Source organism: Coregonus clupeaformis, unplaced genomic scaffold (genome assembly GCF_020615455.1).
Source record: "Coregonus clupeaformis isolate EN_2021a unplaced genomic scaffold, ASM2061545v1 scaf0011, whole genome shotgun sequence".
Taxonomy (NCBI): Eukaryota; Metazoa; Chordata; class Actinopteri; order Salmoniformes; family Salmonidae; genus Coregonus; species Coregonus clupeaformis.
The window spans coordinates 428254-447755 of NW_025533466.1; the positions used below are offsets into that span (position 1 = coordinate 428254).

The following is a 19502-nucleotide window of genomic DNA, read 5'->3' on the forward strand; positions in this document are numbered from 1 at the left end:
CAAAGAACAAATGACAAATACAAGTTAACTTAGTTTTAAAGAACACAACCTCTTCTTTAATATGACAACTCATTCATGTCAATAGGAAGAACACTCATTTAGTCTTCTATGTAAAGACACTCACTATCAAAAAACTATTAACATTCAACACAACAACAAAACATATTGTAAATTTGACTACATTACTCACTCTAAATGTACCAAGTATAATATATTACACTTATAAATATATATATATATATATTTTAAATGTGACCAGAGGACAATATTCAGAAAGTATTTCAAAACCCACACAAAGTAGGCTATTTGATTCAGTCCACACGCCCTGGTGTCACACTCTTGGCTTCCCACTTCCTGTCACTGTAGCCATCACAAAGTGAATGCACAAGCTGCATTTTGAATGCCTTCAGGGACCAGCGCCTGTGTTTCTGGGAAAGGCCATTTGCAGGGTCCCCACACTGATCTTCTGACGCTGCCTTCAGGGTACCATGCATAGCTATTAAAATGCCACGCAACCGCTTTAAGATCCAAATTCAACAAATGAGACAGACAAATTGCACAAAGTAAGCTGTGTGTTAGAAGGGTGAATGGTTTGACTTGGGGCAGACACACTCCATGGACACGTAGGCTCCACAGGAGGGTGGTGGCACCTTAATTGGGGAGAACGGGCTCGTGGTAATGACTGGAGCGGAATTAGTGGAATGGTATCAAATACATCAAACACATGGTTTCCAGGTGTTTGATGCCATTCAATTATTATGAGCCGTTCTCCCCTCAGCAGCCTCCACTAGTAGGCTCCCCTCTCTGGTGTGCTCTCCCTCTTCCTCTCCCTCTTCCTCCTCCTCTCCATCCTCCTCCTCTTTTTCCTCTCCATGTTCCTCTTCCTCTTCATGTTCCTCTCCCTCCACTCTCCTCTCCCTCCTTTTCACTCTCTTCTTCCTCTCTTCCTCTATTCTCCTCTTCACTCTCCTCTTCCTCTCTCCCTCCACTCTCCTCTCGCTCCACTCCTCCCTCCTCTTCCTCTTCGCGCCACATCTCTGTCCCTCCAATCATCTCTAACTTCTCTTCCTCCCTGCCTTCTGCGTCTGAGCCCTGACTCTCCACATCCCTTCCTTCACTTTCATTGACCTTGGAAAACAGAGGAAAAGAGGGAGAGAGGAACAAATAGAATACAATTATGGTCAGGATCATAATCTCTCTCTCTCTCTCTCTCTTTATCTCTCTCTCTCTCTCTCTTTATCTCTCTCTCTCTCTCGTTCTTCCACTCTTTCTTTCTCTCAGCCATACACATACTCTTTAATAATCACCTCTTAGGGGTTTCCATAAATTGTGTATTACAGTTACAACACGCCTCCCATTACACACACACACACACACACACACACACACACACACACACACACACACACACACACACACACACACACACACACACACACACACACACACACACACACACACACACACACACACACACACACACACACACACACACACACACACACACAGAGAGAGTATACTGTGTCATCATGTGGTACCCCAGGAAGTGTAGCTGCTACTTGTGCAAGAGCTAATGGGGATCCTATATAACCATATACAGCTCTGGAAAAAATTAAGAGACCACTGCAAAATTATCAGTTTCTCTGGTTTTTCTCTGTTTTGGTAAAAAATAACATTTTTGTTTTATTCTATAAACTACTGACATTTCTCCCAAATAAAAATATAGTCATTTAGAGCATTTATTTGCAGAAAATGACAACTGGTCAAAATAACAAAAAAGATGCAGTGTTGTCAGACCTCGAATAATGCAAAGAAAATAAGTTCATGTCCATTTTTAAACAACACAATACAAATGTTTTAACTTAGGAAGAGTTCAGAAATCAATATTTGGTGGAATAACCCTGATTTTCAATCACAGCTTTCATGCGTCTTGGCATGCTCTCCACCATTGATGTTGGGTGACTTTATGCCACTCCTGGCACAAAAATTCAAGCAGCTCGGCTTTGTTTGATGGCTTGTGACCATCCATCTTCCTCTTGATCACATTCCAGAAGTTTTCAATGGAGTTCAGGTCTGGAGATTGTGTTGGCCATGACAGGGTCTTGATCTGGTGGTCCTCCATTTACACCTTGATTGACCTGGCTGTGTGGCATGGCGCATTGTCCTGCTGGAAAAAACAATCCTCAGAGTTGGGGAACAATGTCAGAGCAACCTTGTACGTGGCTTGATTCATGCGTCCTTCACAAAGACAAATCTGCCCGATTCCAGCCTTGCTGAAGCACCCCCAGATCATCACCGATCCTCCACCAAATTTCACAGTGGGTGCGAGACACTGTGGCTTGTAGGCCTCTCCAGGTCTCCGTCTAACCATTTGACAACCAGGTGTTGGGCAAAGCTGAAAATTGGACGCTATAGTAATTTAAAGAACGGACGTTGACGGCCGCTATGGGTTCTAAAGGGGCACATGTTAAGTTTACTTATCCTAAGTCTAAATTGGGCCTTATAAGAAGAAACAATGATGTGCCTCACATTTCTGAAACCATATTTTTGTAGACAGCATTCCTTATATTACAATTATCAACTGGCTCAAATCAATTGAATTTCTAGAAGTTGTCGGGCACATTTGAGCGAAGTTGCAGTCAAGTTCCATGTCTCAGTGGCATGCTTTAAGATCATTGTATTGTTTCCCTGTTGCCTACATCATTGTCCCAATGACTGTGTGCACTGTCCCATGCACCAATTCCCAAATAGTCCAGAAGCCCAGATTCCTGTAAATTAGTGTTCTATCCACTGGGTGGAGACAGGCTCATACAGTTACGTCTCATCCATGTCATAGGCTCAGTTTAGATTTAGCCAACAGATGTGAAGATCCAATGTAATGTCATGTTAACATCTAGAGATTATCAATTTGAATACAAATTCAATGAATGTTATGAGAAATCCTCAGAATCATACTGTGCTAATCCAAATGATCAGAACCAATGTATTGCCTTCCGTCAATGATATAAGAAGTAATGAGAAGACAACTTGTTTGGGAAAAATCCCACAAGGGCATCTCAGGACAAGGGTTCTTACTCTGGTACACTTGAAACAAAATTTTTTGGTATCACTCTTTCACATGTGTTGGACAGATGATGCAAGCCGCACACACACATGCACACACACGTACACACGCATGTACACACGCACGCATTCACACACACCCACACACACACACATGCATGCATGTACATAGGAAAGGTGTGCATAAGAAAGGCGTAATTTCCTAAATCGGAATTGGGCCCAATAACAATTGTGTGTGTGTGTGTGTGTGCATTCCTGCAGGTATGTGTGCATGTGAGCAGACAGTGTTTGTTAACACACTGGGTAAACATTGTGGGATTGATTGTAATTCCAGCCTTAATCTCTTTGATAATAACCTAATAGTTGGATATTTACTTTGTAAATCATCCCAAGCGTGTGTGGCAGCAGTCAATCTCTGATACAGTGAGGGAAAAAAGTATTTGATCCCCTGCTGATTTTGTACGTTTGCCCACTGACAAAGAAATGATCAGTCTATAATTTTAATGGTAGGTTTATTTGAACAGTGAGAGACAGAATAACAAAAAAATTTATGAATTTATTTGCATTTTAATGAGGGAAATAAGTATTTGACCCCTCTGCAAAACATGACTTAGTACTTGGTGGCAAAACCCTTGTTGGCAATCACAGAGGTCAGACGTTTCTTGTAGTTTGCCACCAGGTTTGCACACATCTCAGGAGGGATTTTCTCCCACTCCTCTTTGCAGATCTTCTCCAAGTCATAAATGTTTCGAGGCTGACGTTTGGCAACTCGAACCTTCAGCTCCCTCCACAGATTTTCTATGGGATTAAGGTATGGAGACTGGCTAGGCCACTCCAGGACCTTAATGTGCTTCTTCTTGAGCCACTCCTTTGTTGCCTTGGCCGTGTGTTTTGGGTCATTGTCATGCTGGAATACCCATCCACAACCCATTTTCAATGCCCTGGCTGAGGGAAGGAGGTTCTCACTCAAGATTTGACGGTACATGGCCCCGTCCATCGTCCATTTGATGCGGTGAAGTTGTCCTGTGCCCTTAGCAGAAAAACACCCCCAAAGCATAATGTTTCCACCTCCATGTTTGACGGTGGGGATGGTGTTCTTGGGGTCATAGGCAGCATTCCTCCTCCTCCAAACACGGCGAGTTGAGTTGATGCCAAAGAGCTCCATTTTGGTCTCATCTGACCACAACACTTTCACCCAGTTCTCCTCTGAATCATTCAAATGTTCGTTGGCAAACTTCAGACGGGCCTGTAAATGTGCTGTCTTGAGCAGGGGGACCTTGCGGGCGCTGCAGGATTTCAGTCCTTCACGGCGTAGTGTGTTACCAATTGTTTTCTTGGTGACTATGGTCCCAGCTGCCTTGAGATCATTGACAAGATCCTCCCGTGTAGTTCTGGGCTGATTCCTCACCGTTCTCATGATTATTGCAACTCCACGAGGTGAGATCTTGCATGGAGCCCCAGGCCGAGGGAGATTGACAGTTATTTTGTGTTTCCTCCATTTGCGAATAATCGCACCAACTGTTGTCACCTTCTCACCAAGCTGCTTGGCGATGGTCTTGTAGCCCATTCCAGCCTTGTGTAGGTCTACAATCTTGTCCCTGACATCCTTGGAGAGCTCTTTGGTCTTGGCCATGGTGGAGAGTTTTGAATCTGATTGATTGATTGCTTCTGTGGACAGATGTATTTTATACAGGTAACAAACTGAGATTAGGAGCACTCCCTTTAAGTAGGGGCTCCTAATCTCAGCTCGTTACCTGTATAAAAGAAACCTGGGAGCCAGAAATCTTTCTGATTGAGAGGGGGTCAAATGCTTATTTCCCTAATTATAATGAAAATCAATTTATAACATTTTTGACATGCGTTTTTCTGGATTTTGTTGTTGTTATTCTGTCTCTCACTGTTCAAATAAACCTACCATTAAAATTATAGACTCATCATTTCTTTGTCAGTGGGCAAACTTACAAAATCAGCAGGGGATCAAATACTTTTTTCCCTCACAGTACATCTGTGTCTGTGTGCCGCTGAACGTAATGGAGAGTTGTTTTGCAGCCAGTAATGGAGGTTAGAGTGTAATGGTAGTGTGTTCTGTAGCTTGTGTGCACACACATGCATGCATTCGCACGTGCGCGCGCACGTTTTAGTGCATCCGTCACACTCTGACCACTCGCCGTAGGATCCCCACTGACAATGCACTGGCTCCACACAATTACTGGGTGAGATCATCCCAAAGAAGAGCCATGGCAGACAGATCAGAGAGACTGACAGACGATCCTAAGGAGAGGAGAGGAATGCTGCAATTAAATGTTGTTTGTATTTTACAACAGCCTGAGCCTAAATCCCTAACGACTACACAGCAATATTGTTTTTACCTGCTTAGAAATCAACTGAGTATATTAAAAGGAGTAAATAGTGTATCAATGTGAATCATCTTACCTTCATGTTGAGAGTTTGCATGAGCTTTCTGTGGCTGTGGACATTCCAGAGTATTATATTTCTCTCTCTCTCTCTCTCTCTCTCTCTCTCTCTCTCTCTGTCTCTCTGTCTCTCTCTCACACACACACACACACACACACACACACACACACACACACACACACACACACACACACACACACACACACACACACACACACACACACACACACACACTCTCTCTCTCTCTCTCTCTCTCTCTCTCTCTCTCTCTCTCTCTCTCTCTCTCTCTCTCTCTCTCACACACACACACACTCTCTCACACACACATACACACATGCCTGGCCTGCCTTTCACAGAGCTAACAGGCAGCTAGCCAAGAGCAGGGAGGGAGTGTCAATCATGATGTTATTCTTGGCAGATTAAGGGGTGTCTGGGTAATTTGGAACAGAGCAAAATGTACAGAACATCCCCTACTAAACCAACAGCATGTAGAGAGATGTGGACAGTATGTGGTGCTATTCTATGACAAGGTTGTTTTTGTAATGCTATGTTTACCTAAGATACCTTTCTGCCTGCTGTGACTTGTCAATCTTTTGAATGGTTCAAGCAAACTATTTATGCATTGTATGGAACTCTAAATTGGATAAGGCAAGAAATGCAAATATTTCAAATTTGACACATGGGTCAGGTAGAATTAGCTCTTACTCTACTGTTGTGACTTGTTTTTGTTTATTGGAACAAAAATAAGCATTATCAATCAAGTCTAATGGGTGGTTTATATACTTTAATGGCTTTAATGTCTTCAAAGCAATGCATTTGAAGAGTGATATAAAAAAACACAGAGATAAGACGAAATGACTGAATGAGGGTATTTTCTGTCATTATATCACAGACATGGTGAGTCGGAGGAGAGGACACTATTCTCTTGTATCCTTAAGCGCTACAAGGTAGTATGCTGACAACTGACACCTTTTCTCCTTTACACCTCCTCAGTCCTGCCTCGCACTCGCTCAGTGTCTGGGTAGCACTGTCAGCATCGTCCCCAATACGAACACAGACACTCAACCCTGGATCTGAGCACTCAGCCAAGTCCTTACAGCGACACAGGTTTGTTTGTCCTGTTAGAAGGAGACAAGGAGAATGGTCTTGAGAACTGGTGCAGTTTGCACACACACATGGGAACACGCATGCACACACACATACACACTCACACATACATGTGCACGCACACACACACATACACGCTCACATACATACACACACGCACACACACACACCGTGCAAGGGCATAGATATTCATATTACAGCGTTTACTTGTCTGTGTAACAATTTTTTAAAATACAACTTCAATTCAAGTTAAACCAGAGTCGTACCGTCACAAGTCTCCCACAACTGGCAGTTGGTGCAGGGTGAAGTTGTATTGGTTGGCCACTCGCAGGCGCTGTCCTCTGTCAGGTTGTAGCTCCTTCCCAGACAATGCATGGTGTGCATCTTGCACACGCTCAGTCTGTTTGTCCGACCCCTCTCAAGATTGGTGGCACACACCTCTAGAGATGACCTGAACAAAAGAGCAACATAGTTAGCGTTGGGTGAAACCCTGAAATCGCTGATGTGTGGTCAGTTTTATGTTTCCTCTCCTAATGGTCAAGATTTTAGATATGTGCCTATGGTCAAATTCGAGAAGTGATCATAGTTAAAGCATAGAGCATATTTAGGGTATGTAGAATATGCAGTCAAAAGGAGCCACTTCTCACATTGATTAAAGGGAGCTTAATTCCTGTATATCTGCAAGTAGTTAGACTAGTTAAAGTTACATAATAGACAAAGGTTGGTAAAACTTACGTGCACTCATAAGGCAATTTGCATATACATTTGTCTTTGGCAAGTTTCTCCCATGGTTTGCATTGCACTGCTGGGCCATCAACGTGATCAACCTTTTTTGATGCTGGATTCATAAAGGAAAAAAAATACATTATTTCATTTGCATTATCCGAGGGTAGAGAATACCATATGTTGAACCAATTATAATATAACATTCAAATAAACTGACAAATAGTAACACATTTCAACATAGGTTGATATCTGGAAGGAGTTCAAAGTTGCAGAAATGATATATCAACCTACGTTGGCTACATGTGATGGTGTTGGGGTCTGGTGTCCAGTGCAGACTGGAGTCACAGATGATCTCTTTGTCTCCCACTATGTGTCTCCCCTCAGGGCAGGACAGTGGGATCCTTTCCCCTATGTCATAGGTGGCCTGCCAGTGAGAGCCTGTGACATCATTTAGAAGGGACGGGACATGGCACCTGGAGCCTGGAAAAAGGTGAGGGAAATTATCATAATGATCCTGAGTGGCGCAGTGGTCTAAGGCACTGCATCGCAGTGCTAACTGTGCCACTAGATCCTGGTTCGAATCCAGGCTCTGTCGCAGCCGGCCGCGACCGGGAGACTCATGGGCGGCGCACAATTGGCCCAGCGTCGTCCAGGGTAGGGGAGGGAATGGCCGGCAGCGATGTAGCTCAGTTGATAGAGCATGGCGTTTGCAACGCCAGGGTTGTGGGTTCGATTCCCACGGGGGGCCAGTATAAAAAAAATATGTATTCACTAACTGTAAGTCGCTCTGGATAAGAGCGTCTGCTAAATGACTAAAATGTAATGTGTGTGTATGTGTGTTCCAGGGAAGGATTCCTGTGTGTATGCGTGCAATAACAACAATACAATACAATATCAAATGTGACTGGGGCAACCAGTGGAGCTTTTTCACCCATTGCGGATTCCAGTTTTAATCTCCTGACCAATCAAAATGGCGCAAATGCAGAGGCTGTTTTCACTGAAGCGTTACTTACTCTTGCACTCTTTGTAAGGCGTGCTCCATGTCTGAGCACCAGTGCACTCTGCGATCCTTATTCCAATCAGATGGTAGCCCTCAATGCAGGTGTATTCAATCTCACTGCCCACCAGATACACATCTTTTGGATCCTGAGTTTAACAGCACAAATGATGGTCAAACACAATCCAACCTATCCAGATGATGATATCTACAAATGGAGGAACTGCATTATAATATGGAGGTTGAAATGGCTACAATAGAGTAGGACCATGTTCAGGCTTTGGAGCCAGCCTTGTGCAAAGACATTGTGATTAGTTGAATCACTGAATCAGTTCTGTTAGTGCAAGGTTAGAGCAAAAGCCTGTATGCCCTGTATCTCTCCAGCAGCAGGACTGAAGGAAACAGATAGTCTAGTGGTTATCTGTCCATCCATTCTTACCAGGACATAGCCATTAGGGAGAGGAGGTGGGCTCCTACAGGTCTCCTTAGGTGGGAGGGTCAGGTCAAAGCACTGAGGCTCCATGGTCCTGGAATTAAACACAAACAAACACAAAACAGACATTCAGCAAGGTCAGTAACAGTAGGATAATATGAAGGCTGAAATTATAGAAGACAGTAATGTGTTGCTCATGCGTGGCTTTTTCAACACTGTCTTTGTTAGTGTTCGCCTGATAAGCACTTTGGCCTGCAAAAGTATGCCATGCCATGTCATGTATTTGCTGTGTAGTGTTCATGTATAAAGTCTTATCACTAAGTCGATTGAGATGCAGCAGTAGTTCTGACTGGAGGTATTGCAGGTCTTGGTGGTCATCGCAGCCCGCCGTCTCCCTGGCCTCTCCGTTGCAGTGATGGCCGCCTCTCTGAGGGACGGGGTTACTGCATGCACGTGTTCGTGACCTCTGACTTCCGGAGCAGGAAGTCCAGCCAGACCAGCAAGACCAGCTGCCATGGATCACCCCTTAGAGAGAGAGGGAGGGAGGGAGGGGGACAGAGAGAGTGGTGGAATGTAGAGTTGTGGTGAAAGAAAGGAAGGATGGAGAGAGAGGTTATGGATCCATATGTAATCTGTATGTGAATGTAGAGTATGCCTGCAAGCACCCAAGCAAACTTCAAGTTTGCGAGAAATTAATACACAAATGTCATCATCCGGAGTATCCACGCGACGTGTCAAATGTCACCTACCCTCCTGCCCTTCCACCTCCTTCCCCTTCTCACAGGCCGGTCCGTCTGTCCCAGGTTTACAGATGCATCTACACTCATCCCCATCCATTACCACCAGGCCGTTGTTCCTGCAGGGCTGGCAGCGGCAGGGGTTTCTCTCATTCAGGTACTGCTCTATGGCCCGCTTCAGATGGAGCCTCTTCACCCCAGCACACTGCACCTCCTTCACCAGCTCATACAGAGGTCTCATCTGGAACCATTCACACCAAACACAGGGAGGAACCAACATAGCAAGCGGTTTCCCAAGACTAAGGGATGAATTATTGTTTCTAAACCTGTAACGTGACTCTGCAGTCATTTCTATTTAATTTAGCATTCACTTACTTAACTTCTTTGCTTTACCTTATATCTGTTTTGCCGTCAACCAATGACACCAGGTCAGATATTGTTTTCATCCACCAATAATCTTTCTCCTGTAGCTCTCTCACCTTTCGTTTGACGACTGTAGGGAAGGTCCGCACAGACTCCGCCCAGTTCTTGTACATTTCCCAGTTTTTACCTGGAGTGTTGAGGTCCATAGCCTTGAGAGCTGAGATGTGTGCAGTGGCCCCTCCCTCCACATCCACCTTCATTACTGTGTCAGACCTACTGATGGCTATTAAAGCAATAAAGGTATCAGTGATTAGAGTGATCAGGATTTCATTACAGAATATAGCTGCAGCTTATACAGTTACATTACATGATGAGCTACCACAGGGGCTTCTGTATACTGAATATATAAAGTATATTTACTGTAAATATCAATAAATACTGTTTATTCATTTGATTCCATTGAGTCTTGAGCCTTCAGAATTACAGTAAGAGATCACTTGATAGCCATATGACATTGTAAAATGTCACATCTTACATTGTACATCGTCACATTTTTGGTTTTACATTGTTGCTTAAATAAACTTACATGGTGGGTTGGGTAGTGTTAATTCCCTTCCATCCTTTTCACAGTTCTCTGTTGTCCATGAAATGAATAGAATCCAGTGTTTTGTCTTGGTACACTCGTTATACTGCCACATGACCTTGGCTGCAGATGCAGATGGAAGAGAGTAACAGAACAATCCTCAATAGTGCTCTCTCAACCACAAACCAAACTCTTCAATCAACACTCGTTTGGCCAAGCACACTGTAACCTTCACCATTACTTTCGTGTCCAAGCAAAAGTTGGAACCAAACTATACTGTATAAAAGTTGGTTCCAAAGCTCTGACGGCTTAACTGAACCATTATGATTTACTTTGTTCAAAGTATTCTTCGCCATCTGTTGCCAGCATCATGCTCCAACCAATTGGGCCATTGGACCCAGCAGTGTAACCAACAGAGTTGATGTGTTCAAGCTATTGCACTGTTACTCCCACTACTGTTGTCACAATAATGATATGCCTGCAGTGCCGCCATTAGGACAGCCTCAGTCTCAGCTGGAGCCTCAGTCTCAGCCTCAATTGTCTCACCCATCTGTTCGGCTGTTTCCTGGTCGATGCTGAGTAAGGAGTGGAAGTGTCCGCCCAGGGTCCCCTCAGACAGGTAGTGGGTTCCAAACCTCTTCAACACTGTCCTATAGGTAGCGTAGTCATATACATTGGGGAGCGTGACCAGAACCTTCCAGAACTCCTCAGACAGAGGGAGGTATCCTCGGGCATTGTTCTGGAACTGAGCCACCTCCACGTCGTTCTTTACCACCAACAGGCGGTTACTCTACGCAGCAAAAACAAACCAAAACAGACAATCTCACAATACCTTAATCACAGTTTTGGAAAATATTTGTTTTAGGTAGATGTAAATTTGATTAAATAATGAGTCAATCATTCTAAACTCTGGAAGACAATGAACATAGTGGATGTGAAATAAAATGTAGTCATCCTCACACGTGAACTGCTAAGGCAAAGGTCAGGTGTCTGTTGAAAATGCATCTCTTAAGCTCAGCATATCTCCTAATAAAACTAAGATTTATAGAAGTCATTTCATCGTACAAATCCAACAGACCCGTGTTTTTTTCTCAGTCTGATGGAAGTCAAAGTTGTTGAATCCTGACGTTGTACCCGTCACTGTCTCCCTCTTGACTATGTCCTTGGCGTAGGACCAGGAGCTGGTGTAGAACTCATCACTGAAATCATTCTGAACTTTGACCTGTACAGATAGGAATCATATACAGATGTAGGATCTTAATTTGATCACCCTGTTTCACCTGTACAGATCCAATTTATATTCTTACATATATTCATTTCTATGTGCTCTCTTTATAAATGTTTATTTTCACAAGTATGTGAACTTAACTGTGGGACTTTTTACCTCAAAGTTGTACCTCAGAGTGCTCTGGGGCAGTCTGTAGAGGACCTTGTTGTCCCCACTGAAGACAGTCCTGCACTGGCCTCCATAGCTCTTAGTGTTGATCACACTTCCTCTCTGTTTTCCTGTCACTGCATCAAACCTGGAAATTCAAGAAGGCAACGCACATCACCACAGATGCCCAGGATTGTGTGTGTGTGTGCGTGAGAGAGAGAATGAGAGAGAGAGAGAGAGAGAGAGAGAGAGAGAGAGAGAGAGAGAGAGAGAGAGAGAGAGAGAGAGAGAGAGAGAGAGAGAGAGAGAGAGGGAGAGAGAGAGAGAGAGAGAGAGAGAGAGAGAGAGAGAGAGAGAGAGAGAGGGAGGGAGGGAGAGCGGGAGAGGGGGAGGGGAGGAGGGAGAGAAAGATAGATGGGCTCTTACCCCAGTCCTAGTTGCTCAACATTGGGTGGGGGTTTGTCATTGTTACACACAGGGAATGTCTTGTCTGGGCCACACTTCAGTTCATCCTGGTTGTCTTCCTCACAGTCCTGATCTCCATTACACACCATAGACTGACTGATACACTTCCCTGTAGCACACAGGAAACACACACGTGCACGCACGTTAGTACTCCATGTTCTGTGCTCAACGTTTTTCTTACTGACTATATTTTACATTTTGTTGTAAAACGTACTGAGGATTTTAAATGCATTGTTAATAAAGTTTGATTCAATTACCTGAGCGGCAGCGGAACCTCCCTCCACAGCCCTCCTTCAGGGGGCAGCCTCGAGCAGTCTCACAGGGCTGGGTCTGAGTGGCCCCTCCACTGCATGGGTTCCCCCCAAACTGGGCATACACCACCATGGCACGGGTCCTAGACTGAAACATACCAATATACCCCAACATTGGCTAAGTTCAATAAAGGGAAATACACTGTATGTTACCTGGTTGCCATTCATGAACAGTGGTGTAAAGTACTTAAGTAAAAATACTTTAAAGTACTACTTAAGTAGTTTTTTGGGGGTATCTGTACTTCACTTTCCTATTTTTATTTTTGCCAACTTTTACTTTTACTTCACTACATTCCTAAAGAATAGAATGTACTTTTTACTCCATACATTTTCCCTGACACCCAAAAGTACACGTTACATTTTGACAGGAAAATGGTCCACACACTTATCAAGAGAACATCCCTGGTCATCCCTACTGCCTCTGATCTGGCGGACTCACTAAACACAAATGCTTCGTTTGTAAATTATGTCTGAGTGTTGGAGTGTGCCCATGGCTATCCGTCAATAAAAAAAGACTAGAAAATTGTGCCGTCTGGTTTGCGTAATATAAGGAATTTGAAATGGTTTATACTTTTACTTTTACTTTTGATAGTCAAGTACATTTTAGTAATTCCATTTACTTTTGATACTTAAGTATATTTAAAACCAAATACTTTTAGATGTTTACTCAAGTAGTATTTTACTGGGTGACTTTCACTTTTACTTGAGTCATTTTCTATTAAGGTATCTTTACTTTTACTCAAGTATGACAATTGAGTACTTTTTCCACCACTGTTCATGAATAAAGTCCAGTGGAACTCACAGGCATGACTTCGGATAATTGGTTTGGTTCCTGACCTGTGTTTTAGTGCAGCCGTCACACTCTGACCACTCGCCGTAGGATCCCCACTGACAATGCACTGGCTCCACACAATTACTGGGTGAGATCATCCCAAAGAAGAGCCATGGCAGACAGATCAGAGAGACTGACAGACGATCCTAAGGAGAGGAGAGGAATGCTGCAATTAAATGTTGTTTGTATTTTACAACAGCCTGAGCCTAAATCCCTAACGACTACACAGCAATATTGTTTTTACCTGCTTAGAAATCAACGGAGTATATTAAAAGGAATAAATAGTGTATCAATGTGAATCATCTTACCTTCATGTTGAGAGTTTGCATGAGCTTTCTGTGGCTGTGGACATTCCAGAGTATTATATTTCTCTCTCTCTCTCTCTCTCTCTCTCTCTCTCTCTCTCTCTCTCTCTCTCTCTCTCTCTCTCTCTCTCTCTCTCTCTCTCTCTCTCTCTCTCTCTCTCTCTCTCTCTCTCTCTCTCCCACACACACACACACACACACACACACACACACACACACACACACACAAAGATAAATATATGACCCCTTCCCGCTAAGGAAGAGATTCTTGTAAGGAACTTTATTTTCTCAGTTCCAAGGAACTAGGATGTTTATTTTCAATGTGTGGGACAAAGAGAGAGAGAGAGATTCCTGTGGAGAAGGATAACATACAGTATTGCAGCACAGTTTTTCTGCCAAAACCTCTCTCTTTGTGACCCCAGGATAATAAAACTATAATTCTAAAACAGAAACAATCTAAAGTGGTTTCCTCTTCTGCTCCTTATCTGCACTGATCTGAAAATAGAGAATTTGGTTAAGCAATATGGAGGATATCAAGTAGGTAGTTCACCTTCCCAGTTCTCATTTGTCAGTGCAGACAAGGGAAAGAACACAGAGAGAGGAATCAGTTTTAGACTATTAATCGACAATAGTCCAAGTGTATGTGCCTGGCTCCATACATTTGCTGCCTGAGATAAGACATAGAATCTAAGAAACACTGGAGGGCAACAGAGAGCTGTTTCACCCTCGCATGTCTGGCACTGCTGGCATCTCCATCAATTACAGTGTGCTGGGTCAAATATGTATGTGACAAAGTTGCGTTTTCTGGTTTGAATTGTGCTGTTGTTGTTGACGCCTGTAAGAAGGAAGTTGTCCTGCTGTGTATGATGATGTCATATTGTTGAATCTACCTTTAAATATACAGAGTTTTCTTGTGACAAGGTTCGACCACTGTGGATCTTTAACTCCAAGCTACAGACATAGACGCACACACACACGCACACACACACACACACACAGACACACATATGCATGCATAACAGTGTTTGCCAAGTCCTACACTCTAAACTGATAATTACTCATGGATTGAAGAATTACACTCCTTGTATAGTTTTGATAAAAGCCTCCACAGAGAAACCCAGGATGGATCCTCTGCTGTGTTATGGAGGGAGCGTACTGGAATGTGCAAGTGTGCGGAAACTTCATCCACTTATAATTGTGGACATAGATCAGCTGTCAGTGTGTCCCTGAAGGAGGAGGGAGCTGGCAAGTTTGTATGCATATCTATCCCCTGCAGGCTGCCAGTATAATGGTTGCTCTGAATAAGAAGGTGGAAACTCTCTAACCCTCTACTGGAATATGCATCTCATATTTGACTAGGGATGTGAATGTATCCCCTTTGGATAACCATCAGTCTGTCTGGCTGGCAGTCTGTCTGTCTGTCTGTCTGTCTGTCTGTCTGTCTGTCTGTCCATGTGGCAGTCTGTCTTCCTTCCTGCCTGCCTGTCTTTCAGTCTGTCTGTCTGTCTGTCTGTCTGTCTGTCTGTCTGTCTGTCTGTCTGTCATACACTGTAACTGGTTCAGGGTTATGGCTAGGTTAGGGTTAGGGTTGTGGCTAGGGTTAGGGGTTAAGGTTAGGGCTAGGGTTAGGGTTATGGCTAGGGTTAGGGTTGAGCTGGGAAGTGGATATGAAGCTAGGGTTATGGCTAGGCTTTGGGTTGAGCTGGGGAGTGGACATGAAGTTGTTAGGGTTAGCCATAGAGATAGAGGACTCATCTTTATATCTGTGCCATTATAGCATCTGTGACAGCATGGGCAGTGTCTTTGAGGCTACAAACCATAGGAATCTCCACCCAGTTGACTACTTTGACTGCTTTAAAATGGCGGAAGCATGTTGGAAGCCCTCAATGGAGCTGACCATGCTAAAACTGCCTTTTGGCCACTAGAGACCTCTATCATTCTCTATGGGGTTAGCCTAAAAAACGAATTCTAACCCTCTGAATTCCCAATTTCACCCTGAATGTAGACTTATGTGTAGCGTGTGATGTGACTCAGCTACAGTGCCTTCAGAAAGTATTCATACCCCTTGACTTATTCCAATTTTTGTTGCGTTACAGCCTGAATTAAAAATGGATAAAATAAAATAAATACCCATCTACACACAGTACCCCATAACGACAAAGTTAAAACATGTTTTTATATACAGAAATATCTCATTTCCGTAAGTATTCACACCCCTTTGCTATGAGACTCCAAATTGTGCACAGGTGCATCCAATTTCCTTTGATCATCCTTAAGACGTCATTACAACTTGAGTCCAACTGTGGCCAATTCAATTGTTTGGACATAATTTAGAACGGAACACACCTGTCTATATAAGGTCCCACAGCTGACAGTGCATGTCAGAGCAGAAATTATACCATGAAGTCCAAGGAACTGTCCGTAGATTGCCGAGATAGAATTGTGATGAGGTATATGTGGTATCTGGGGAAGGGTATACAACTATTTCTAGACTGTTGAAAGTTTCCAAGAGCACAATGGTCTCCATCATTGGGAAACTGAAAAAATATGGAACTAGTCAGACTAGTCAGAGCTGGCAATCTGACCAAACTGAGCAACCGGGTGAGAAGGACCTTAGTCAGGAAGGTGAACACAAACCCAATGACCACTCTGACAGAACTACAGAGTTCCTTGGCTGAGATGGGAGAACCTGCCAGAAGGAGAACAGTCTCTACTGCACCAATCTGGGCTTTATGGGAGAGTGGCCAGACTGAAGCCACTCCTGAGAAAAATGCACATGACAGAACACCTGGAGTTTGCAAAAAGGCACATAAAATAATCTGAGAGCATAAGGCAAAAGATTTTGTGGTCTGATGAGACAAAAATGTAACTCTTTGGTCTGAACCAGGCACAGCTCATCACACTTCTAACACCATCCCTATCGTGAAGCATGGTGGTGGCAGCATCATGCTATGGGGATGCTTTTCAGCGGCAGGAACTGGGACACTAGTAAGGATAGGGGGAACAATGAATGGCGCCAAATACAGGCAAATTCTTGATGAGAACCTACTTTAGAGTGCAAAGTACCTTAGATTTACAGTACCAGTCAAAAGTTTGGACACACCTACTCATTCCATGGTTTTTCTTTATTTTACTATTTTCTACATTGTAGAATAATAGTGAAGACATCAAAATTATGAAATAACACAAGGAAGCTCAGGAAAAAAATTAATAAATAATAATAATAATAATAATAATATATATATATATATATACACACACACACACATATTTAACCCCTTTTTTGGGTAGGCACAAAATTACCTTCCTGCTTCAATTCAGTGGCTGGGCCAACTCAAGGACATTCTGAGACTTTCATCTGAAGGTAACGGTATCGGTTTCCTTCAGATGAGTCCCGTGACACTAGAGGGGGTCGTAGAGCAAAACGGTAGGTCAAACCGTTCGGACGCAACACACACGTTTTCATGAGAAGACAGATTTTCGGGATGTCTTATGATCTGACAAACACAGCTCTAGCTCTGTCACCTTTCACTGCAGATGCGGAAATGCGATATCAGCGGATGCATCCAATATTTCTAGCTTAAACTGATATATTTTGATGTTTTTTTTTGTATTGTTACTTAGATTGATGCACCGGTGTGTCAATCGACTCTAGGGGGTTAACCTGGTTCTCTCATCCCCCCTCTTCTAACAAAATCTCCGCCCAACACATTCTCTTTTCCTTCATCCCCTGCCACAATCACCCTCTCACTCACTCACTTATTTTAACACCTCGGCTCATGCATCCACCCCTAAGGCAGGATCTCCTGCCTCCACTGGAGAAAATAACATGGATTACCTGGAGAGGTTGGATTAACGTAGGCATCTGACTGAAACCTAACATCCATTTTAATATCGCCCACACATCCTCCAGTGAGGGTTAGATACTGTATATCTGCACCAAAAGACACAGATGAGCATGTGACAGTTTTGTTCAAGGTTGAAGTGTTACAGTACAGGAGAGGTGAATTTACTTTGTGAACTGAAACGCCCTTGTTTCCTTTAACAGTATGGCTGCAGACAAGTGGAAGGAAGGGATTGGTCCTCACTGTGTTGCATTCAGCTGTCCTGTAAGTTCCTGGTAGCCTAGCATAACCCACCACAGCTTCATTACTGAGCACATGCTTTACTGAAAGGGCTACATTTAGAGCGATTTAGAAACACACATGCGCACGGACAAACGTACATGTACACACACACAAAAACAACCAGGGCCAGTGCATCAGTAAACAGTCAGGACTCTTTCTTGTCTGCTTGGAGTTCATATTCATAAGTGGTTGATAAACACACCTGGCTGCCGATTGGTACGGCGGGGTGGAGATTAGAGGGAACACACCACAACAACAAAGTCACAGCATGTGCCTCTCCTGGTCACCCTGGTAACCAGCTAGGATGGTTCCTGGAGGCTCTTTTGAGTAGGTAGAAAGTCAAGGCAAATCTGGAGATATGCTTCCGATGTGAACAATTTAATTGTAAGCAGTCGGAGTCAGTCACTCAGCTCAGAAGTCCCTTTTATCTTTCCCTCCCATGTGAAATAATAATAATAGGATCACAGAGAGTCACAGACATATTGTACAGGCATAGAAGCTTTATTTGATTAGACATCTTCCGTTTAATTGCAACACACAAGGTTTGGTCTTTACAACAATTTTACAGCAATGGACTCATCATCACACCACATATAGACATAGAGGAACTGAAAGGTAAGGACTACAATATGGATGAAGTAGGGTAAAATTATGTCAACATTAGATGACTTATAAATCATAAATCTTTACAAGTAAACACATGTATGTAGGTGTCTTCTTACACTGTGTGTTGCTCTAGTTTATTCGATAGGTATATTACCGTCTCAGAGTTGAAGCAAAACATTGGACTAAATATAATTGTTTTAGTTATTGAATATCATAACTCTTATCATGTTTGCAGTGTACACATTTTGGTGATAAGTTGTAAAGGTCTTGAGGATTTTCTTACTTGAGATGAACACAAACAACTCAAGTAGTTATAGTCAGGTTAGGATAGCATCCAAAATTAATTAATCCACTAAGTGACAAGCAATATATTTACAAATATATTTTGATTCCTGCACATAGTTAATTAGTTACAAAAAATATATTTTTGAAGTGTATTTGACTGTCAGAGATATGGACAAAACTTGTATTGAGTTATTACAACTGAGATATTTCTGTAGAAGCCTTTCTTGTGGATAATTCTTGGCATTCATTTTCATTAACAATGATATGGCGGTAAATCCATTACACTTTATATACACACTTTCACAAGATATGACTTAATCTTAGAATATATTTTATAAGGATGAAGTCATTGACACATACAAATCGTATGAACATTTTCACACCTCTGACCTATACACACAAAACACACAAACACTAAATTAAATCCTTACTCTCTGTCTCTCTTTCTCTCTTGGTGTGTCTCTCACCCTCTCTGTCTGTCTGTCACTCTTACGTAAAAACACACACACACACACACACACACACACACACACACACACAAACTGAAAAAAGTTGGAAATGGCACATTTACGTACAAGACACACATTCACATATTCAAAATGTAACAGTTCCTTCTTTTTTGGTTCACAATAATCATATTAGTTTACATAACAATTTTCCTCAGAATACATTCTCTGTAAAAGATGCAACAATAATCGTAACATTTTTGGGGGAGAGAAATGAGGCAAAGCTTTTGATATATATGCGAAGTTCTTGCATAATTTGCAAAACA

At 42.8% G+C, this 19502-nt stretch overlaps 1 protein-coding gene across 1 annotated transcript; it reads right to left on the reverse strand.

Annotated features, from left to right (window-relative positions):
• Window positions 1-6247: 6247 nt before the first annotated feature.
• On the reverse strand, window positions 6248-13815 carry c7a (complement component 7a). The gene is made up of 17 exons (XM_041901505.1): window positions 13716-13815; window positions 13413-13553; window positions 12522-12663; window positions 12226-12373; window positions 11809-11947; window positions 11503-11646; window positions 10971-11214; window positions 10428-10547; window positions 9958-10124; window positions 9491-9719; window positions 9092-9266; window positions 8748-8835; window positions 8325-8457; window positions 7603-7791; window positions 7321-7423; window positions 6852-7036; window positions 6248-6596 (listed from the first exon to the last, which is right to left on the reverse strand). The coding sequence occupies exons 1-17, from the start codon at window positions 13734-13736 to the stop codon at window positions 6412-6414; spliced, it is 2553 nt and encodes an 850-aa protein (XP_041757439.1). The 5' UTR covers window positions 13737-13815; the 3' UTR covers window positions 6248-6411.
• Between the last annotated feature and the right edge of the window lie 5687 nt (window positions 13816-19502).